Source organism: Xenopus laevis, chromosome 8S (assembly GCF_017654675.1).
Source record: "Xenopus laevis strain J_2021 chromosome 8S, Xenopus_laevis_v10.1, whole genome shotgun sequence".
Taxonomy (NCBI): Eukaryota; Metazoa; Chordata; class Amphibia; order Anura; family Pipidae; genus Xenopus; species Xenopus laevis.
Genome location: NC_054386.1, coordinates 53,264,107 through 53,286,474, shown reverse-complemented (window position 1 = coordinate 53,286,474; position 22,368 = coordinate 53,264,107). Strand labels below are relative to the sequence as shown.

At 42.0% G+C, this 22,368-nt stretch overlaps 1 protein-coding gene across 1 annotated transcript; it reads left to right on the top strand.

Moving 5' to 3' along the window:
- Positions 1-223: 223 nt before the first annotated feature.
- Positions 224-21,097, top strand: LOC121397625 (E3 ubiquitin-protein ligase XIAP-like). Its single transcript, XM_041574679.1, has 6 exons — positions 224-317; positions 3,690-3,801; positions 4,098-4,173; positions 4,611-4,647; positions 5,633-5,812; positions 20,345-21,097. Exons 1-6 carry the CDS (start codon positions 224-226, stop codon positions 20,536-20,538), a joined length of 693 nt encoding a protein of 230 aa, XP_041430613.1. The 3' UTR covers positions 20,539-21,097.
- Positions 21,098-22,368: the final 1,271 nt, after the last annotated feature.

Genomic DNA, 22,368 nt, shown 5'->3' with positions numbered 1-22,368 from the left:
CCAGGACTCTTTTTTTTTTTTTTTTTTTTTTTTTTTTTTTTTTTTTTTATACTGGCATCAATGACCAAGTCAAATGCTTTTGTTGTGGTGGAAAACTAATGAACTGGGAACCTAGTGATAGAGCTTGGACAGAACACAAAAACATTTTCCTGAATGCTACTTTGTTTTGGGACGAGACATTGGCAATTTGGCGAGCAATGCCAATACACAAGGAGGTCCAGCCATGAACACCTACAACTCTCGTCTTGAGACCTTTTCATCATGGGCATTTCCAGTTGACAAGCAAACACTCGCTAATGATGGATTTTATAGGATAGGTGAGAATGAAATATATTTATTCACGTAAAAAGACTAGGTGGTTAATCTAGGGCACCCCTGTCTAAACTGTAGTCCTGAGCAGGGCATGTCTGCAAAGTGCCAATAACACCAGTAATAAAAATGGAACACATTATGCAGTAGCCTGAACTTTGCAGAAAATGTGCTGGCTTTCTATAAATGTGTTTACGGCATCAATGTTTATATTCAATTTAATATATAATTAAGAATTTAGAGTCAAAGGAGCTGTATACCCCCTTGTTCAACATGAGTTCAAACATACTTTTAGCCTATTGGTTTTTATCAAAAAGAAACAAAAAACATACATTTTTCGAGAACAATAAATGACAAACAGGGAAACTGTTTGTTTTATTCTTACGAGGAATTAGAAAGTAAATTAGATTACCAGTGTACTGGTGTCAAAGATCTCTTGCCTCAAAAAAATAAACAACCTTGTGATTTGTTTCCCTTTAAGTGCAGATTAGTAGATGATTACTTATGAATGCACATAGGTCATTTTGTGGCTTTAATGACCATTCAAGTGCACAACTTTTGGTCCATGTCTCTTGACTGGGAATAGGATGAATGCATAGCCCTGTGTAGCTAAAGGGAAGATAATTCATAACTATTTATATATACAGGTTATGTATCACTTGTCACAATAGCAATGTAACAAATGTGTTTCCCTAAATAAAGCAGCAATTGTTCAATTGTATGTATAGTGCCAAAAGGTAGGAAGGATTTACTTAAAGGAACAGTAACAACAAAAAATTTAATTGTTTTAAATGACAATATAATGTAGTGTTGCCCTAGACTGGTAAAATTGGTGTGTTTGCTTCAGAAACTCTACTATAGTTTATATAAACAAACTGCTGTGTAGCCATGGCAGCATCCATTCAAGCATAGCATACATTGTAGATAAGTACTGAAGAATCCCATTGTATACTGCAGAGCTTATCTGCTGTGTATATCCTGTGCCTTCCCTCCTTTTTCAGCTTTGAATGGCTGCCCTCATGGTTACACAGCAGCTTGTTTATGTAAACTATAGTTGTTTTTCTGAAATACTCGTACCAAGATAGGGTGTCTCCTCGCTATCAGCACAAAGGTGTACTTCTTCACTAACAGAAACATATGAAGTTAGCAACATTTTGGACGAAGAAAAATTCACTGGCACTCAAGTAATACTTGCAGGGTGAAACCCTTGCTTTAAGTTTATTCAATGCGGCATGCATGCCGCATTGAATAAATTTAAAGCAAGGGTTTCACCCTGCAAGTATTACTTGAGTGCCAGTGAATTTTTCTTCGTTTGGAATTTTGATGGGGTAGCCGATCCCCTATTTCGCTGGGCACCAGGTATTCTAGTTTCAAGAGGGCAAGGGTGTGCGCTTGTAATTTGGAGAAGTTAGCAACATTTTGGCCCAGGATTATGGTGGCACACTACAAATTACGTACACTTTGTCTGTTCCTTTCCATATACACACATGTAAATATGTTATTTACAGTATGTACCTTTTTTTTTTTTGCAGCTATGCTTCAAGTCTACCAATTTAAATTTCTTTTAATTCATGACTTCAAGAAGAATAGCGAGCAATACCATTATCGACAATTAATCTGTATACCTGAGTATACAGTTCCTACATTTTCCAGTTCAGAGATTATCAATAGACCACTCATATTTGCTCTAGTGTGGGAGTCTGTAGATGTGAGGTCTTGCACACATGATTAAAGTCACACTGTTAACCTTTACCGCCTTATTAGGTTTAACCTGTTGCATTCTCTGCTAACGTGTACTTTGTAAGAATCACTTTAGCCACTGCATTGCATGGTTTCCTATTATTCCTTACAAAGTACACGTTAGCAGAGAATGCAACAGGTTAAACCTAATAAGGCGGTAAAGGTTAACAGTGTGACTTTAATCATGTGTGCAAGACCTCACATCTACAGACTCCCACACTAGAGCAAATATGAGTGGTCTATTGATAATCTCTGAACTGGAAAAATATTGTGCGTTTATCTGTAAATCTGTAGTTAAAGACAAAGGAATATTCCTATCCTTTTAACTACAGATTTACAGATAAACGCACAATATTTTTTTTGACAAGTGGTCTATAAAATTCTAGACCACCATATATTTGTTGACATTGGTGAGGTTTTTACGAAAGCCCATTCAGTTTTTGATCTGCTATTTTGCAATAGAAAACATCACTTTCTCTGGGATAACTTTTTCTATGAATGGAAGTAAAACCAGGTCAATGACTTTGGAGGAAGAGATCAGAGTTTCAAGTTCCATTTGTTGTTTTGTCTGGTTTGAGGAAGTGTGTTTGTTCACTGGTATTAGTTTTGGGTTGTAGTCATTCAAATCCATTCTTATAGTCTCAAATAAACATTTAGCACTGCTCCCAAATATCTATATCTTTTAAAAAACAAAGTGCTTCCACCATTAATGTGACGTTTTATCAGGAACAGCAAATACTCCCCTCACCTACACAGTGTATTTAGGGTGTAACCTCATAATCTGAAGCAAACAAAAACCAGTCCATACAATCCTCCGATTGTCTTAATATTGCATCATATTTATGTTTATCAACGATTAATAATCAGCCTTGTAGCATTATCTTCTATGTCAAATTAAATTAAATTTTCTGTTTCTTTTGTGTTGATTTTCAACAACCCTAATCTTGACTGCTCGGTTACATACTGAGCATGTATAGTGTCACTGGCACGCTAGTGGTGGATACAACTTTTCCTTTTGTACCCTTTGTACAATAGTGTTAATTTAACAACCCCCGTCATAAATTTCTTTTTTGTAATTTATCTTTATTACTTTAAATGTTTCAGAGATAAAGAAGCTGTGGATCAGCCTGCATCTCTAACATGGAGTTTGTTGCCGATCCCATAACAGAGAGTTTTTGCTGATCCACTGCCTCTCATGTTCTGTATCTTTGAAAGGAAACATTTAGGGGGTTATTTATTCAGCTACGAATTTTTCTGACCGGACTTTTAAAATAGGAAAATACCATTGTTTTTCAACAAAAAAAGGTTTTTTTTGGGGATTTATTAAAGTCCAACTGAGACCTCCCGAGAACATGTAAAAGTCAATGGCAGATGTCCTGTTAACAATTGAAAGATTTTTGGAGTTGCCCTGGGTTTCTGAAAAAATCGTAGCTTGTTGCAGCTTCCCACTTGCTTACCCAGGTGTAGCAAACAATACTCAACTAAAGAAGACTCCAAGTACTCTTCGAATGGTTTCTCTATAGTTGACATTTAGCTACTAAAATTGATCCATATCCCAGCTGCTTACTGCAGTAAATGATGATTCATAATCATAAGAGAACTTTGTTAATGGTCATTATTTAATGAAGCAGTAAAGTGATCTTCTTTCTGTAGTGACAAAGATGCCACAAAGTGCTTTTATTGTGGGGGAGTGTTAAATTGTTGGAAGGCAAAAGATGACCCTTGGGAAGAGCATGCAGAGGCATATCCTGGGTGAGTAGAAATATAAAATAGAACACAAGCTTAGAGATCATAAAACAAAAACTTTTTATCAGGTTAATATTTTTTTGAAATACGAATCATATGATCATAAAAGACATTATAAATAATATATACACTTGGACCAAAGTCTATAACTGGCTATTAGTGCAGTTAAGTTACAGTATATGCCCCCGATCTTCCTCTGGGGTACTTTAGTGTCTGTAGTGATTGTGACTGTCATGTCTGCATAGTAAAACCATATATATGCCAGTGAACTATAGTTATATTGTCTATATCATCTTTTGCAGATGCAAGTTCCTGATAGAGGAAAAGGGACAGCAGTTTATAAATCATGTCCAGTTAAAAAGACCCATTCTACACAAGGTGATGTATCGTTCAAAAATAAATGTTTAATTTTGTAACATTAGGCCATGTCACACTATAAAACATATTGCTGTACATAGCAAGGGAAGGGGCTGGTCTGTGAAAGTAGTTTTGGAGGAGTATATTTTTATGGTATTATATGGGTTTGCTGTAAATGGCACAGTTAAGACATACATAAATTGGAGAGCAAACCAGTACAAGTAGTAATTTATTTAATTTGGTAAATAGCATTTATTTTCTCCCTGCACTGAAACATTCGACATTAGAGAATTTAAAATACATGTATGGGTTAGAGTTGGGAAAGCTTATCTTTTCCTTTATGCATATTCCTTTCTGATAACAGACTGTGTTTTAGCAAAATGCAATGTGCATCCGGGCCTGCTAATTCAGCTGACTGTTTATTGTGCTGATTTCATTTTGTTTGTTTTTTCTTGAAGGCTAACTCTGCAGAAGCATCACCTGCTTTACAGAAAGGTAACTATTACTTCCATAGATGTGCCCTGTATTTCTGCTTCAAGTGCAATTAAACCCAGTATTAAATATAGTGTTAATTCCTAATTAAAACAAAATCTACAAAAACAAAAAATGCAGCTCATCCATGTGTTGCAATTAAAATCAGTCTGGTGCATGGGTGTGTGGCTTATATCATATACTGAATTAAACAAATTATCCCAGCACTCTCATTATACAACTTTAAGGAACAATTGGATTAGAGGTAACTTATCTGTATTGAGCAAAAAGAGACACTTTTAGTTACATGCTTTGTACAAAGTATGCATAAGCTGATGCGCCCCGCCAAGGCAGTGTCCATGCATCAGTTCTACCTAAGTGAAAAAAGGGTATTTTCTTTGGGAGGAGAAAGACCATACCTGCTAATCTCTTTATTTGGCATGACCTCTTCCAAAGAAACATTCAGCATTATGGGCTTTTAAGTAATCTGTATATATATCTATATTTATATATAGTAGTACTGTAATATATCTCTATCTCTCTATCTCTCTATCTCTCTATCTCTCTATCTCTCTATCTCTCTATCTCTCTATCTCTCTATCTCTCTATCTCTCTATCTCTCTATCTCTCTATCTCTCTATCTCTCTATCTCTCTATCTCTCTATCTCTCTATCTCTCTATCTCTCTATCTCTCTATCTCTCTATCTCTCTATCTCTCTATCTCTCTATCTCTCTATCTCTCTATCTCTCTATCTCTCTATCTCTCTATCTCTCTATCTCTCTATCTCTCTATATATATATATATATATATATATATATATATATATATATATATATATATATATATATATTATATAATCAGAGCTAAGACTAATTGCTGATTGATAGTTTTGAGCTAATTGATAGTTTTGAGCTAATGAACAAGTCCTGATTTTCACCAGCGCTAGTGAATGAGCCTCTGAAAAGCTACAATTAATTAATGGATTATAACATGTATTAATTCCTTTAGATTTATTGAAGAGTCCATTGGTGATTAATGCCCAACAAATGGGATTTCCCCTTGAAGAAATAAAGAAAGTTATGAGGCAGAAGCTGAAGCCCACAGGAAATAATTATACATGTGTGGAAGAATTTGTCTCAGACTTATGTGCTCAGAATGAAACGGTTGCAGAGAAGCCCAAGAAAATGGGTAAATACATGTTTCATAGGCATAGCTGTGTTAATTGTACACTCATCCATACAAACCTACACCAGCAGCTGGACTCCTGTGGAACTTGCTTTGCTAAACTGGACTTCTTATATGTGTTATCTTACTGTTTCCTTTCTGAAGGATTACTTAACATGCATTTTAAAACACAGCATACCATTAAATGGATGTCCAATCTATTCAGATTGGATTTATCAGTAGTGGGAAGTTGCCAAAGAAGTTAGCAATGATATCCCTATTGAAGCAACTCCTGACAAGTTGGTCACTTTCCCCTTCCTATTATCATTTAAGTACATTGTCCCTGCATTTCAAAACATGAATATAAGAAAAAAACTAGCAGAAGGAGTGCAGGTAGTAGATTGCATTGTAATTCAATAAAGGTCTGTTGAGCTAGTTTTTTTTTACTTTATCTTTTGCTGTGTCTTTTTTTTTTTTTTGTCAATCCTTACCTCACCGAGTGTAGAATTTTGAGAGACTGGGGCATGAGGGGGAATTTTTTAGAAGAAAATGATGAGCATGATTTTGTGTTGGATTGAGGGTGGAAAACAATATTCCTTACACTCTTTCTGCTCTGCTGCTGAGAGGATGCAATAGGATACACCAGTGGCTTAACATGAAGTTTCTGGGGCCCACAGCAAAATCATATTAGCACCCCCTAAACTTCGGGAACAAAATATTTTTCATAATCATAACTGCTCATTAGTCATTTGCCCTACTGGGTCCCCTAACAGTTGTAGGGTCTGCTTTTTCTATAGTTACATATTCATGTCTCTCTTTTTTAAGATGAGTGTCTGAAGTGTATCTGGTTCACCTTCACTAGTTCTTTTCAGATGGAACACCAGAAATGACTTTTTCCAATGAATTTCTATTTTCTATGTGTGAGGGTTTTTCTAATAGTAAAGTGTCATGTGTCTTTTTTCACCTTCTGAAGCAGCCCTGGGAGGGGGGAGGGGGGAGGGCGCTGACCCTGTAATCTGTTCTAAATTGATACATTTAGTTGATACATTTCTTATCCTTGTCCCTGCTGAGCAGAATTTCTGGGTTTCATTACAGGCAGCTGTTAGAATTGATACAATAGTTGCTAATACTCCTGAGATGCTACTGAGAAACTCATTTTCGTACAATATTTGGTGCGTGTATGGTGGGAAATGAGCCAACCAATATGGGCAGAAGACTTGGATATTGGTCGGGTCGTCAATCGGGCTGGACGGACAAAATACGTGAAAATACATGTGGTATATAATGTTGATAAATGGTGATAATTAAATGAAGTCACTTCTGACTGTTAGGCGTCTTAGGATAGAAAAAAACTGGCTTAGACGGATCAGCCTTGAGGGAGAAGCAAGTCAGTAAGGAAGTACAGCAAGAACAGCAGCAACAAAGGATGTTAGGAAGACAATAGATGATTAGGATAAGGCCACCAACACAGACAAGAGCATACAAGATGAAATGAAAAATCTTAGAAAACCAAGCACCTATGCCTTGGAACCACGTGGATGGGTCCAATCAGGCAAAAACGGATTGTTCCGTGTGATTGGTCAAAAAGTTATCCTTCATCTGCTCAACCTTTCGAAGGTGATTGTCGTTAGCGTCTTCTACATTATATGTATCATCTATGTAATTACAACAGGCTGTCTTTACTACTGTACATAAATGAGGCTGACTCACAGTTCAGATCACCTAAATGGATATGATTTGCAGAGATGTTAATACAAATTCCCTCAGCACATAGCTGAGTCCTGATATTGCCATAGGGATTAATGTGGTGTTATACTGAAGAAGTGTGAAATTTCCCCGTGGCATGTTAACTATGTCTGGAGGGGATAGAGATTCTGCTATGTATGGCATACTGCGAGCTGTAAAAGGAGAATGTGTGCATATCCAACAATCAGTAATATTTAGTGTGGATTCTGCCATAACATGCATTTTAACAAGAGCATTATCATTAGGCTCAAACAGTTGAGTATATAGGTCTCTTTTGACAACCTTAACCTTATCTGGTGACGACACATTGGCCTCCAATGTTGGTGAGGCTGCTGTTGTGTTGACTTGTGAGTTGTCGTTGACTGCAGGCTTTATGAGTGCTGTCATCAGCACGGCAACGAAGATAATGATGTGCAGTACAGAGACACAGATGATAAGTATTTTATCTGGCTTTGGACCAAAGCATCTGGCCCACAGAGACATGATGGTGTTGTTGGAGATCTTCACCCGATGGGAGCTACGTCTTTAGCACTGCACGTTAGGGTCCCTGGGACTTAGGCGGTGGAGGGAAAGAGGCGTTATGTCCTACAATCGCCCCCCACTTACACCGCAGGTGGAAGTTGAGATTTCTTACAGTGAGAAGCGTGGATCCAATTTGCTTTTCCTTCAACTTTGACAGCGGTCTCTGTGGTTAGAAGTATTTGGAATGGTCCTTCCCAGCGGGGCTGAAGAGCTTTGGCAACGTGCCTTTTCACTAGGACCCAATTTCCTGGAGTGAGTGCATGCGATCCTGGAACATCAGCCGGATCTGGTAATGAAGAATAAACTCGAGAATGCAATTTGGTCAGTTCTTTATGTAACTGAGTAACATATTCAGTCATTCTTCCATAGTTCATGCAAAGAAGATCAGCAGGAGGAAAGTATTGAGCCATGCGGGCTTCTGGCCACCCAGAGAATTGATCAACACATACAAGTACATATTCGTAGGTATGGCATTTAGGCAACTGAATATAGTCTATCTGCAAGATTTGTAATGGGTACATTGCTTTAGGCAAGTGTTTAAGAGGTGTAGGAACGGTCTTCCCGGGATTGTGTTGAGCACAAATAAGACATGCCTGTACATATTTGGCTGCAGTAGACGAGAACCCGGGGGCAAACCACACTCTCGTCACTCCATCACACATTCCCCCCTTTGAAATGTGGGTGAGACCATGTGAGGCAGCGGCAAAATATGGCAGAAGAGAGCGGGGTGCCACAGGGCGATCACCTAAGTGCCACACAGAAACATCACCGCTTGGAGTTTGTGTGCATCCGGCTTTAAGCCAACGTTCCTTCTCCTCAGGCTCTGCTTGGTCCTGAAGGGCTGCTAATACAGCACTAGAGGGAACAGGTAGAGAAGGTTCCTTTACAATAAATGCTTCAAACACCGTACCATATAACGCTGCCTGCTTGGCTGCCGCATCAGCATGGGCATTACCTTGTGACACAGGGTCAGAGGATCCGGTGTGGGCTTGGCATTTGATAATAGCTACCTGTTTGGCCAGTTGGATAGCCTGTAGCAACTGTGCTATGAGGTGGCCGTGTTGTATAGGATTACCTGAAGAGGTCAGGAAACCTCTCTTTTGCCACAGCACCCCAAAATCGTGAGCCACCCCAAAAGAGTACCGGGAGTCCGTAAACAAATCCGCTGTGCACCCGCTAGCGTGTTGACACGCTACGGTAAGTGCAATGAGTTCGGCAGCTTGGGCAGACAGATGGGACAGCAGAGCTGCAGAAATAATTACATCATGGTCAGATACAACTGCAAAACCTGTGTGTGGCTGACCAGCGTCATCATAGAGGCGGGAGCCGTCTACATACATCACAAAATCTGGATTCTGCAAAGGGGTGTCAGAGAGGTGTGGGAAAGGGTGAAGTTCAGACTTGAGTACGAGCGAACAGTCATGTGGCGCCTCCCCTGGATCAATCTGTTCCGAAATTGGTAACAGTGTAGCTGGATTGAGAACATTGCACCTCATTAGGACTAGGTTGGAAGGGGTTAACAGCGCAAGCTCATATCTTGTAAGACGAGCCGCTGTGAGGTGCTTTGTAAGATTCCCATGTAAGAGAGCATGTACAGCGTGAGGCACAAGCAACAGGAGGGGGCAATCCATAACAATGGGTGCAGTCTTTTCCACTAACACAGCAGCTGCTGCTACAGCTCTTAAACATGCTGGAAGTGCTGCTGCAACGGGGTCGAGAGGGCTAGCATAATAGCCTAAAGGTTTCTGTTTATCCCCGTGTCTCTGAGTGAGCACCCCCGCTGCGTGGCCCGTGTTCTCATGTACGAAAAGGGAAAATGGCTTGTTGTAATCTGGAAGTGCCAAGGCTGGTGCAGATACCATTGCTTCCTTTAGGGCGTTGAAGGAGTCTAACGCTTCAGGGGACCACTGCACAAGAGTGGGCGCTGTGTGCTTTGTAAGGTCAAATAACGGGGCTGTTAATGCAGACATGTTAGGAATAGGGATGTAGCGAACGTCGGAAAAAAAGTTCGCGAACATATTCGCGAACTTGCGCAAAAATGCGAGCGGTTCGCGAACGGTTCGCGAACCCCATAGACTTCAATGGGAAGGCGAACTTTAACATCTAGAAAAGACATTTCTGGCCAGAAAAATGATTTTAAAGTTGTTTAAAGGGTGCAACGACCTGGACAGTGGCATGCCAGAGGGGGATCAAGGGCAAAAATGTATCTGAAAAATCTGCCTGTGTGTGCTTGGAAGAGATAGTGTAGGGGGAGAGCTGTTAGTGATTTCAGGGACAGATGATAGTAAGTTTGCTGGCTAGTAATCTGCTTGATACTGCTCTGTATTGGAGGGACAGAAGTCTGCAGGGATTTGAGGGACATTTTAGCTTAGGTAGCTTTGCTGGCTAGTAATCTACTGTTCTCTTTAAACAACTGCCATACGTTGACCTTGTAGGCATTGTTTGCCCAGTTTTTTTGGACGCAGCCACTGAAGCACAGTTGCCAGAAAAAATATGCCATATAAATGCTGAAAATAGTCATTTTTCGCCATACGTTGACCTTGTAGACATTGTTTGCCCAGTTTTTTTGGACGCAGCCACTGAAGCACAGTTGCCAGAAAAAATATGCCATATAAATGCTGAAAATAGTAATTTTTCGCCATACGTTGACCTTGTAGACATTGTTTGCCCAGTTTTTTTGGTTGCAGCCACTGAAGCACAGTTGCCAGAAAAAATATGCCACATAAATGCTGAAAATAGTCATTTTTTGCCATATACGTTGAGTCAACGTATGGCAAAAAATGACTATTTTCAGCATTTATATGGCATATTTTTTTCTGGCCTCTGTGCTTCAGTGGCTGTGGCCAAAAAAACTGGGTAAACAATGCCTACAAGGTCAACGTCGTTGACCTTGTAGGCATTGTTTGCCCAGTTTTTTGGCCACAGCCACTGAAGCACAGAGGCCAGAAAAAATATGCCATATAAATGCTGAAAATAGTCATTTTTTTGGTCGCAGCCACTGAAGCACAGTTGCCAGAAAAATTATGCCATATAAATGCTGAAAATATAAATTTTTTTGGTTGCAGCCACTGAAGCACAGAGGCCAGAAAAAATTATGCCATATAAATGCAGAAAATATGCATTTTTTTGGTCGCAGCCACTGAAGCACAGTTGACAGAAAAATTATGCCATATAAATGCTGAAAATATAAATTTTTTTGGCCACAGCCACTGAAGCACAGAGGCCAGAAAAATTATGCCATATAAATGCAGAAAATATGCATTTTTTGGTCGCAGCCACTGAAGCACAGTTGCCAGAAAAATTATGCCATATAAATGCTGAAAATAGTAATTTTTTTGGTTGCAGCCACTGAAGCACAGAGGCCAGAAAAATTATGCCATATAAATGCTGAAAATATGCATTTGTTTGGTCGCAGCCACTGAAGCACAGTTGACAGAAAAATTATGCCATATAAATGCTGAAAATATAAATTTTTTTGGTTGCAGCCACTGAAGCACAGAGGCCAGAAAAATTATGTCATATAAATGCAGAAAATAGGCATTTTTTTGGTCGCAGCCACTGAAGCACAGAGGCCAGAAAAAATTAAACCAGTAGGGTTTGCACCCTAGTTTGTAACGGTGGCGGAGGGAGGAGGAGGACGCTAAAGGACAGCTGTGTGTGGAGTCATGAGGCTTGAAGAGAAGGACAGCTGCATAGAAGTCAGAACAAGTCTTCCGGCGTGCAGTAACCCTCCGAGATCCACCCCTCATTCATTTTAATAAAGGTCAGGTAATCGACACTTTTGTGACCTAGGCGAGTTCTCTTCTCAGTTACAATCCCTCCTGCTGCACTGAAGGTCCTTTCTGAGAGCACACTTGAGGCTGGGCAAGACAAGAGGTTCATGGCAAATTGTGACAGCTCTGGCCACAGATCAAGCCTGCGCACCCAGTAGTCCAGGGGTTCATCGCTCCTCAGAGTGTCGATATCTGCAGTTAATGCCAGGTAGTCCGCTACCTGCCGGTCGAGGCGTTCTTTGAGGGTGGATCCAGAAGGGTTGTGGCGCTGCCTTGGACAGAAAAACATTTGCATGTCTGACGTTACAGACTGGCCAAAGGGCTTTGTCCTTGCAGGTGTGCTCGTGGCAGGATTACTGGCACCTCTGCCCCTGGAATGTTGATGAGTTCCTGAAGTGACATCACCCTTAAAAGCATTGTACAACATGTTTTGCAGGCTGGTTTGTAAATGCCGCATCTTTTCGGACTTGTGGTATGTTGGTAACATTTCTGACACTTTATGCTTGTACCGAGGGTCTAGTAGCGTTGCGACCCAGTACAGGTCCTTCTCCTTAAGCCTCTTGATACGGGGGTCCTTCAACAGGCATGACAGCATGAAAGACCCCATTCTCACAAGGTTGGATGCAGAGCTATCCATCTCCGCTTCCTCATTATCAAGGACTGCATCATCCACGGTCTCCTCCCCCCAGCCACGTACAAGACCAGGGGTCCCCAAAAGGTCACCACTAGCCCCCTGGGAAGCCTGCTCCTGTTGGTCCTCCTCCTCCACAAAGCCACCTTCCTCCTCTGACTCCACTTCTGGCACCTCTCCCTGCGTTGCAGCAGGTGCCTGGGTTCGTTCTGGTGATTCCGACCAGAAATCGTGCGCTTCCAGCTCCTCGTCACGCTGGTCTACAGCCTCATCTGTCACTCGTCGCACGGCACGCTCCAGGAAGAAAGCGAAGGGTATTAGGTCGCTGATGGTGCCTTCGGTGCGACTGACCATATTTGTCACCTCTTCAAAAGGTCGCATGAGCCTGCAGGCATCGCGCATAAGCACCCAGTAACGGGGGGAAAAAAATCCCCAGCTGTGCAGATCCAGTCCTACCACCCAGTTCAAAAAGGTACTCGTTGACGGCCCTTTGTTGTTGCAGCAGACGTTCCAACATAAGGAGCGTTGAATTCCAGCGAGTCTGGCTGTCAGAAATCAAACGCCTGACTGGCATGTTGTAGCGCTGCTGAATGTCAGCAAGGCGTGCCATGGCTGTGTAGGAACGTCTGAAATGGGCCGACACCTTTCTGGACTGGGTGAGAACGTCCTGGAATCCTGGGTACTTGGAGACAAAACGTTGGACTATTAAATTTAACACATGTGCCATGCAGGGCACATGTGTTAAATTGCCTAGTCTCAACGCTGCCAACAGATTGCTTCCATTGTCACACACCACTTTTCCGATCTGCAGTTGGTGTGGGGTCAGCCACCGATCGGCCTGTGACTGCAGAGATGACAGGAGTACAGATCCGGTATGGTTTTTGCTTTCCAGGCACGTCATCCCCAAGACAGCGTGACAACGGCGTACCTGGCACGTCGAATAGCCTAGGGGGAGCTGGGGGTGCACAGGTGTGGAGGAGGAGAAGGAGGACCCAGCAGCAGAGTAAGAAGAAGAAGAAGACGAGGTAGAGAGCGATGGAGGAGTAGAGGTGGTGGCAGAACCGCGTGCAATCCGTGGCGGTGACACCAACTCCACTGTTGTTGTTGAGCTACCCATTCCCTGCTTCCCAGCCATTACCAAGTTCACCCAGTGGGCAGTGTAGGTGACATACCTGCCCTGACCATGCTTGGAGGACCATGCGTCAGTAGTCATATGGACCTTTGGCCCAACACTAAGTGACAGAGATGCGGTAACTTGGCTCTGCACATGTTGGTACAGGTGTGGTATTCCCTTTTTAGAAAAAAAATTGCGGCTGGGTACCTTCCACTGCGGTGTCCCAATTGCTACAAATTTGCGGAAGGCCTCAGAGTCCACCAGCTGGTATGGTAAAAGCTGGCGGGCTAAGAGTGCAGACAAGCCAGCTGTCAGACGCCGCGCAAGGGGGTGACAGTCAGACATTGGCTTCTTACGCTCAAACATGGCCTTCACAGAAACTTGGCTGGTGGCAGATGACTGGGAATGGGAACAGGTGGTCAAGGTGGAAGGCGGAGTGGAGGGTGGTTCAGACGGGTCAAGGAGAGCAGAGGTAGAGCAGTAAGATGCTGGACCAGAAGGAGTGTGGCTTTTAGTTTGCCTGTTGCCTTTGAGGTGTTGCTCCCAAAGTGCTTTGTGCTTGCCGCTCATGTGCCTTCGCATAGAAGTTGTACCTATGTGGCTGTTGGGCTTACCAAGGCTCAGTTTCTGACTGCACTCATTGCAAATTACAATGCTTTTGTCAGAGGCACACACATTAAAAAAATCCCACACTGCTGACTTTTTGGAAGTGTGCGATCTGGCGGGTAACAGTAGAAGTTGGCGGAGTTGGCGGTATTGGCGGCAATGGCGGGTGCGTTGGCCGGCTGAACACAGGTGCCGATACATGTTGTTGCCCTACTGATCCCTGCGGGCTGTCCTCCCTGCTTCTTCTAAGTCTTATTCTCCTACTGCCTCTCTGACTCTCCGTCTCTCCATCTGAACTACCCTCCTCTTGCTCTCTTCTACTAGGCACCCACAAAACATCAATCTCCTCATCATCATTCTCCTCAGATGCATCAATTTCTTCTGACACATCACAGAAGGAAGCAGCAGCGGGGACCTCCTCCTCATCACTCATTATGTCCATCTCTATCGTGTTCTCTGCCAGAATTAAATCTGGTGTAAGGTCCTCATCTCCTTCATCTTCTTCTGGCAATAATGGTTGCGCATTACTCAGTTCAAGAAACTCATTGGAAAATAACTCCTCTGACCCCAGTGAAGAAGGGGCACCGGTGGTGGAGGAAGTGTTACGTGGGGTGGCCATAGCAGTGGAGGATGAGGAGGATGTTGTGGTAAAGTTAGAAACGGTAGAGGATGGGGTGTGCTGTGTAAGCCAGTCAACTACCTCTTCAGCATTTTGGGAGTTCAGGGTCATTGGCTTTTTAAAACTGGGCAATTTGCTAGGGCCACAGGATTGCATAGCAGCACGGCCCCTAGCACGGCCTCTGCGTGGCGGCCTGCCTTTGCCTGGCATTATTTTTAAAAAAACAACAACAACAACAAAAACTCAGTTGGTTTTTCTGGAAACGATAATACACACAGCTAGATGGCGGGTTGAAGAAAACACTGTGCAAATAATGCCTACAAAGTCAACGTATACACTACTACAGCGGTGGATACGGATTACGTAAAATATATGAATGCTGCTTGAAAAAAAGTAACTCAAGTGGTTTTTCTAGAGACGATAATATTATCAATATTTAGACAAAATGTGAACAAAGTCACACAGCTCGATGGCGGGTTGAAGAAAACAGTGTGCAAATAATGCCTACAAGGTCAACGTATACACTACTACAGCGGTGGATACGGATTACGTAAAATATATGAATGCTGCTTGAAAAAAGTGACTCCGGTGTTTTTTCTGGAGACGGTAATATTATGGATATTTAGACAGAATGGGAACAAGGTCACACAGCTCGATGGCGGGTTGAAGAAAACAGTGTGCAAATAATGCCTACAAGGCCAACGTATACACTACTACAGCGGTGGATACGGATTACGTAAAATATATGAATGCTGCTTGAAAAAAGTGACTCCGGTGTTTTTTCTGGAGACGGTAATATTATGGATATTTAGACAGAATGGGAACAAGGTCACACAGCTCGATGGCGGGTTGAAGAAAACAGTGTGCAAATAATGCCTACAAGGCCAACGTATACACTACTACAGCGGTGGATACGGATTACGTAAAATATATGAATGCTGCTTGAAAAAAGTGACTCCGGTGTTTTTTCTGGAGACGGTAATATTATGGATATTTAGACAGAATGGGAACAAGGTCACACAGCTCGATGGCGGGTTGAAGAAAACAGTGTGCAAATAATGCCTACAAGGCCAACGTATACACTACTACAGCGGTGGATACGGATTACGTAAAATATATGAATGCTGCTTGAAAAAAGTGACTCCGGTGTTTTTTCTGGAGACGGTAATATTATGGATATTTAGACAGAATGGGAACAAGGTCACACAGCTCGATGGCGGGTTGAAGAAAACAGTGTGCAAATAATGCCTACAAGGCCAACGTATACACTACTACAGCGGTGGATACGGATTACGTAAAATATATGAATGCTGCTTGAAAAAAGTGACTCCGGTGTTTTTTCTGGAGACGGTAATATTATGGATATTTAGACAGAATGGGAACAAGGTCACACAGCTCGATGGCGGGTTGAAGAAAACAGTGTGCAAATAATGCCTACAAGGCCAACGTATACACTACTACAGCGGTGGATACGGATTACGTAAAATATATGAATGCTGCTTGAAAAAAGTGACTCCGGTGTTTTTTCTGGAGACGGTAATATTATGGATATTTAGACAGAATGGGAACAAGGTCACACAGCTCGATGGCGGGTTGAAGAAAAACAGTGTGCAAATAATGCCTACAAGGCCAACGTATACACTACTACAGCGGTGGATACGGATTACGTAAAATATATGAATGCTGCTTGAAAAAAGTGACTCCGGTGTTTTTTCTGGAGACGGTAATATTATGGATATTTAGACAGAATGGGAACAAGGTCACACAGCTCGATGGCGGGTTGAAGAAAACAGTGTGCAAATAATGCCTACAAGGCCAACGTATACACTACTACAGCGGTGGATACGGATTACGTAAAATATATGAATGCTGCTTGAAAAAAGTGACTCCGGTGTTTTTTCTGGAGACGGTAATATTATGGATATTTAGACAGAATGGGAACAAGGTCACACAGCTCGATGGCGGGTTGAAGAAAACAGTGTGCAAATAATGCCTACAGGGCAAATAATGCCTAAAAGGTCAACTTATACACTACTACAGCGGTAGTAAAATAAAAAAAAGTAAAATAAAAAAAAAATGAATATTAAAAAAAAAAATTAAAGTTGGTGCTGCTGAACTACTAGGAGCAGCAGATTAGCACACCAGTCCCACTCCCCAACACTGCTAGACTAATAGCACTGGGCTCTTATAGTAGTAGTAGTAGTAGTAGTAGTAAAACAACAAAAAAATAAATAAAAGCAGTCCTTACAAGGACTACTGTTATTGCAGCAGTCAGCAGATGAGATCAGAAGCAGGACAGCTGCCCACTGCAGCTACATACAGAGCACTGCAGTAGAAGGTAGATTACTAGCCAGCAAAGCTACCTAAGCTAAAATGTCCCTCAAACCCCTGCAGACTTCTGTCCCTCCAATAACAGAGCAGTATCAAAACGATTACTAGCCAGCAAACTTTCAACTGTCCCTGAAATCACTAACAGGCAGCAGCTCTCTCCCTACACTATCTCTTCAGCACACACAGGCAGAGTGAAAAAACGCTGCAGGGCTTCGGTTTTTATAGGGAAGGGGAGTGGTCCAGGGGAGAGCTTCCTGATTGGCTGCCATGTACCTGCTGGTCTGGGGTGAGAGGGCAAAAAAAAGCGCCAACAATGGCGAACCCAAAATGGCGAACGTCGCGCGACGTTCGCGAACTTCCGGCGAGCGCGAACACCCGATGTTCGCGCGAACAAGTTCGCCGGCGAACAGTTTGCGACATCTCTAGTTAGGAATCCACTGACGGCAATAACCCACAAGTCCTAAAAAGGCTCTGAGTTCTCTTTGATTGCGTGGTGGTTTGCACCGTATCACAGTCTCAATGCGATCAGTAGTAATGTGATGTATGCCATGTGAGATGCAGTGCCCTAGATAGGTGACTTTAGGAGCGGCAAACTGCAATTTAGTTGGCGAAACTTTACAGCCAACTGTACGGAGAAAGGTTAACAGACTCACAGTGTCTTCTACACAATGCTCTCTGCACGTTGAGGCTAACATTAGGTCATCGACATACTGTACGAGGACCGAACCCTTTGGGGCCTTCCAGGAATCCAGCAGTTGCCGGAGGGCAGAGCTGAACAACGTGGGGCTAGATTTATAGCCCATGGGAAGGCGGCGCCAGGAAATCTGGCGTGAATCATATGTAAAGGCAAAAAGATACTGACTATCAGGATGTATTTCCACAGAGTAAAATGCAGCAGCTAAATCTAAAATTGTGAAGTGTGTTGCATCTGGTGGAATCTGGCTAAAAATAGTAGTGGGATTTGGCACTACCGGGTGGGATGCAATCACAATTTTGTTAACTGCTCTGAGATCCTGAACAAATCGCCACTCATTCTTGCCGGGCTTTTTAATGGGCAAGCTTGGCGTATTAACCGGGCTGATCATGTGAACTAACACTCCCTTTTCAAGTAACCCTTTAATGACTGAGCCCTAGACAGTGGGTACGTATGAGTAATGAGACGAGCATCTGCAGCTGCTCCCCCCACTGCTCCCCCGTCTTCTCTAGTCTGAATTGTACGGACGGGGTAGAGTTTAGCTGACAGGCTGGGGACTGCCTGTTCGTCCGTATCTGAGCTATTTCCCTCAGAGAACTTATCTCTGAGCTGTTCGTCTATTTTGTGTCGATTTACACTGTTTTCTATTTTGTTGCGTAAATCCTCAGTAAGCTGCCTCATCTGTCCCTCAAGCTTTCCTGCTTCCTCATCTTTCTTTGTTGGCGTGAGGGGTTGGGTTGGGATGCGATTTGGATTGGCAGCTATTTGATTTAGCAGACGGTCGCCAAAGGCAATTAACCATCCGGGTGGTTCTAGGGCATTTTCCTGACTCTCTTCCTCTTCTGCTGCTGCTTCTTCAGACTCCTGTTCTCCCTTGCTTTTAGTTATTACAGGAAACATACCAGCATAAGGTGGTGGGGCTGATGGCTCTATGTATGCCCCATGTCTGGAGAGCTAGGGCTTCTGAGATATCAATTGTGTGGTGTTTATTTATAAACTTAGATGCTTGCACCCATGTCTCGTGATCCCATGTACCATTGGGAGGAATGGCAAATGACTTACTCTCTGTAAGTTTACTCCACTTAGGCAAGTAAGCCACTACATCTTTGCCATATTTATCAGCAATCACTCTACCTGGTGAACGCTCTGCAATCACTCTGCCTGGTGAATGCTCTACAATCACTCTGCCTGGTGACTGTTCTGCGATCACTCTACTTGGTGAACGCACAGAGGTGATCAGCCTCTGTTTACAATCCTCCCCACTAGGGCGAGATGCTCCTAACGGAGTCTTACACTCATTCTGGCCAATTGCCTATTGCCCATCTCAAACTAAAAAAATTGCCCTCTTCCCTCAAGTACGCAGACTATCTTGGGGTATACTGTGGTACACTGGGCTCTGACAAGGTAAGTTAGTACAATTCTTATAAGCAGCAAGAGTATAGAAGAGTTGGAGCTTTTCTGCCTAGCAGATCAGTTCCCAATCACGCACACAGTCATACAAGACATATGGTTAGGACAAACATAGATACCTCGAATGATCTCCTTGGGTCAGGCTTCTTGCACAGCAACACCCTGTCCGTTTGGAACCGGAGGAGAAAGGAGACAGAACAAGGTAATCTTACCTCGTGTGGCGCCACTCCTGTCCCGTTAGTTCTCCGGCTCCTCACTGTGGATGGGTGCTGTCAGCGTCTTGAGCCTGCCTGCATTCTCCACCAATTTGTTAGGGAATAATCCAAAGACGGAGATCATTGAGGTAGAAGGTTGAGGAAGTTTATTAATTATATAATAAACATACACGAGCGTCGTGGGTTCTGTACAGAGTATAACACAGAACTCTAGAACAAAGAAAAGACCACACATTATATACCCTTCGAGAGAGGAACTTCAATGGGGATGGCCTCTCGAAGGAGGATAGGGAGTATTGACAGGTATCTGTCATACTGTCTCAGTGTGCAATTATCTAGTGTTAGCTAGTTATGTGAATGAGAAGGGAGTAACACAGTGGGAGAGCTTCAAGGCCAGGGCACCTGGTAGAAGCCAAAGGATAACATAACAGACTACTGATAAGAACCTTCTCAGGTGGCACACTGTCTCCTGGGTAGTCTTGAAACAGTTCCTAGAAGGGCCCCATGGGCACTTTGAAACTGCTCAGTCCACCATGGAGGGGGGCTTAGGAATGTGCGGGTCCATACAGGGCCTGCAAGACTTTTCCTTCCACAACATGTTCTGTGTTATTGTGGCTGAGAAGGCCAATAATTCCCAGTCATCTTCCTTCTAGCCTTCCACTGGAAGAAGGGGATGACTAGAAATAAAGCATTCATCGTACCTTCCTTGAGTCTGAACTCAAGTTTAACAGGGGGTTTACTGCCCCTTTAAACCATTCTTAATCTGCACTGCAGCCTGAAATCTAAAATCTCTTTCTAAAACATACAGCTGGAAGACTCACTTAATTGGATATAATATGAATTTGGGTTTTGGAAATCTTGGGATTGAAAAATGTGTTTTGTTTTTACTTCACAGAGATCAGCATTGAGGAGAAGCTGAGACAACTAGAGGAGGAGAAGATCTGCAAAGTTTGTATGGACAGACGGATCACCATTATTTGTATACCCTGTGGCCATCTTGTGGCTTGTGCTGTGTGTGCAGATGTGCTTGATAAATGTCCAATCTGTTGCACTATTATAAAAAGAAGACAGAAAATTGTTATGTCATAATCTGACATGCCAAAGCACAGTTGTCATTTAGGAAGGGGAGCCTGTAAATTGAACAAATCAGAATACTTTACAAAAAGAAAAACACAACTGGCTCTAATCCCTCATACAACTTAGTAAAATTATCGAAAGCACAGAACAATTCTCTGCACTTAGAAACGTAGTGCCAAAAACAATTGCCAAACTATTGCTCACCCAATGGGAGAGATGATCTGGGTGTAAAAACCCCAGGTCCGACACTTTAAATAGCTCCTTTTAAATTAACATTGTATACATTGAAGTCAGCAATCAGCGCACTCACCAAATCCGGTAAATGGCCCGGGTGCTGTGCCCCGAACCCGTAGCTTGTGTCGATAATTCAGTCAAAGAAAGTGCACCCACTCCTGCAGCCAGCCGGTGAGGTAAAAAATAAGATTTATTCCATTTTGTTAAAAGTCAAACGTCCTGGATGTTTGACTTTTAACAAAATGGAATAAAGCTTTTTTTTCACCGGTTGGCTGCAGGAGTGCATGCACTTTCTTTGACTAAATCAGAATAATTTACCTAATGCATGGACTGAGGGGTTTGGCCAGATATTAAACATATTGACACTTTGTAATGAGTTTCTGAATATTGAGGCCAAATTTTTATTAATGTAGAAATGTTTTCAATTTTAAATACAACAGAATATTTTATATTTCAGTTTAGACTGAATAGAGCAGGTTGTTATAAGATAATGGATAAATATATCATGTTGCAGATATCAAGAAAGGGTTTATCTTCCATTTATGTTCTCTTAAACATATATTTTATCAATGTTCTGTTGCATATTTGCATTTATTTATATAAGAGGGAATTACTGCTTTATTATTGTAAATAAATGGTGCAGTAGCCATAGTTGTATATGGAGAATGCTTCTGCCCAGACAAACAGTATGGCTGCTTCAAGTCCTATGTTGAGATGCATATACGGTGTGCCCACATTTAGCTGTGGTGTTTCTGTTTGAGAATAAATGAAAGAAAATCTACAATTATCTTAAAATAAGTTCCTGGTCAAACCCGTAAAGATCTGGTACCCCAAAGCAGGAGAGAGTGGGCTACATGTGGTCCCAAACACCAGTTTGAAGAAATATTATTGGAGAAGGAAGGTTGTTCAATGCTTTTCAGTTCTTCCTCTTCCTGTAGAATATAAAGCTTAAGCTGCTGCTGCTATCTCACTTTGAAACTAAGAAAAAATATTACATTAGGACAAAAACTGTCCTCTTTCAAAAGAACACTATCATTAAAGGAGATATTCACCCTTTTAATTCAGTAGTTCTACAGTTCAGTTGATTGGACAGGTTAGAAAATCTCTGTCAGCTACCGATAATATCTCTGCATGTATTGCCTATCTGACGATATCAGTGGGAGACTGTCACCAGATTTTGTTGGACATAACTTTCGTATGATTGTTGTCAGGGGCAGAACATCGTCTGATCTGTTCTTTTATTACTTTATTTGATCTGAATGATTAGTGGCAGGTCGTAACCAATTGATCGAATATTAGACATTCAAATTTTTCTTAAATAACCTCCCAGCGGATTTGTGAGTAAATTCGTATTAAAAAAATTCATATGAATTCGAAATTCGACCTTTGATAAATGAGCCTCCCCAAGTTAACTTAAAGGTGAACCACCCCCTTAAAGAACCTTATAACTTGATTTGATCCAGATCTAAAATGTAATGATTGGGACTAAGTTTTCGGGAAAAAAATAATTAATTTAAATTCCGAGAAAGTTTAATAAGTTTCATACTTGGAAAGTGTTGCCTTATTTCTTTCTCCCACAAAACAACCATTTTTTTTGTTTAAAGGTTA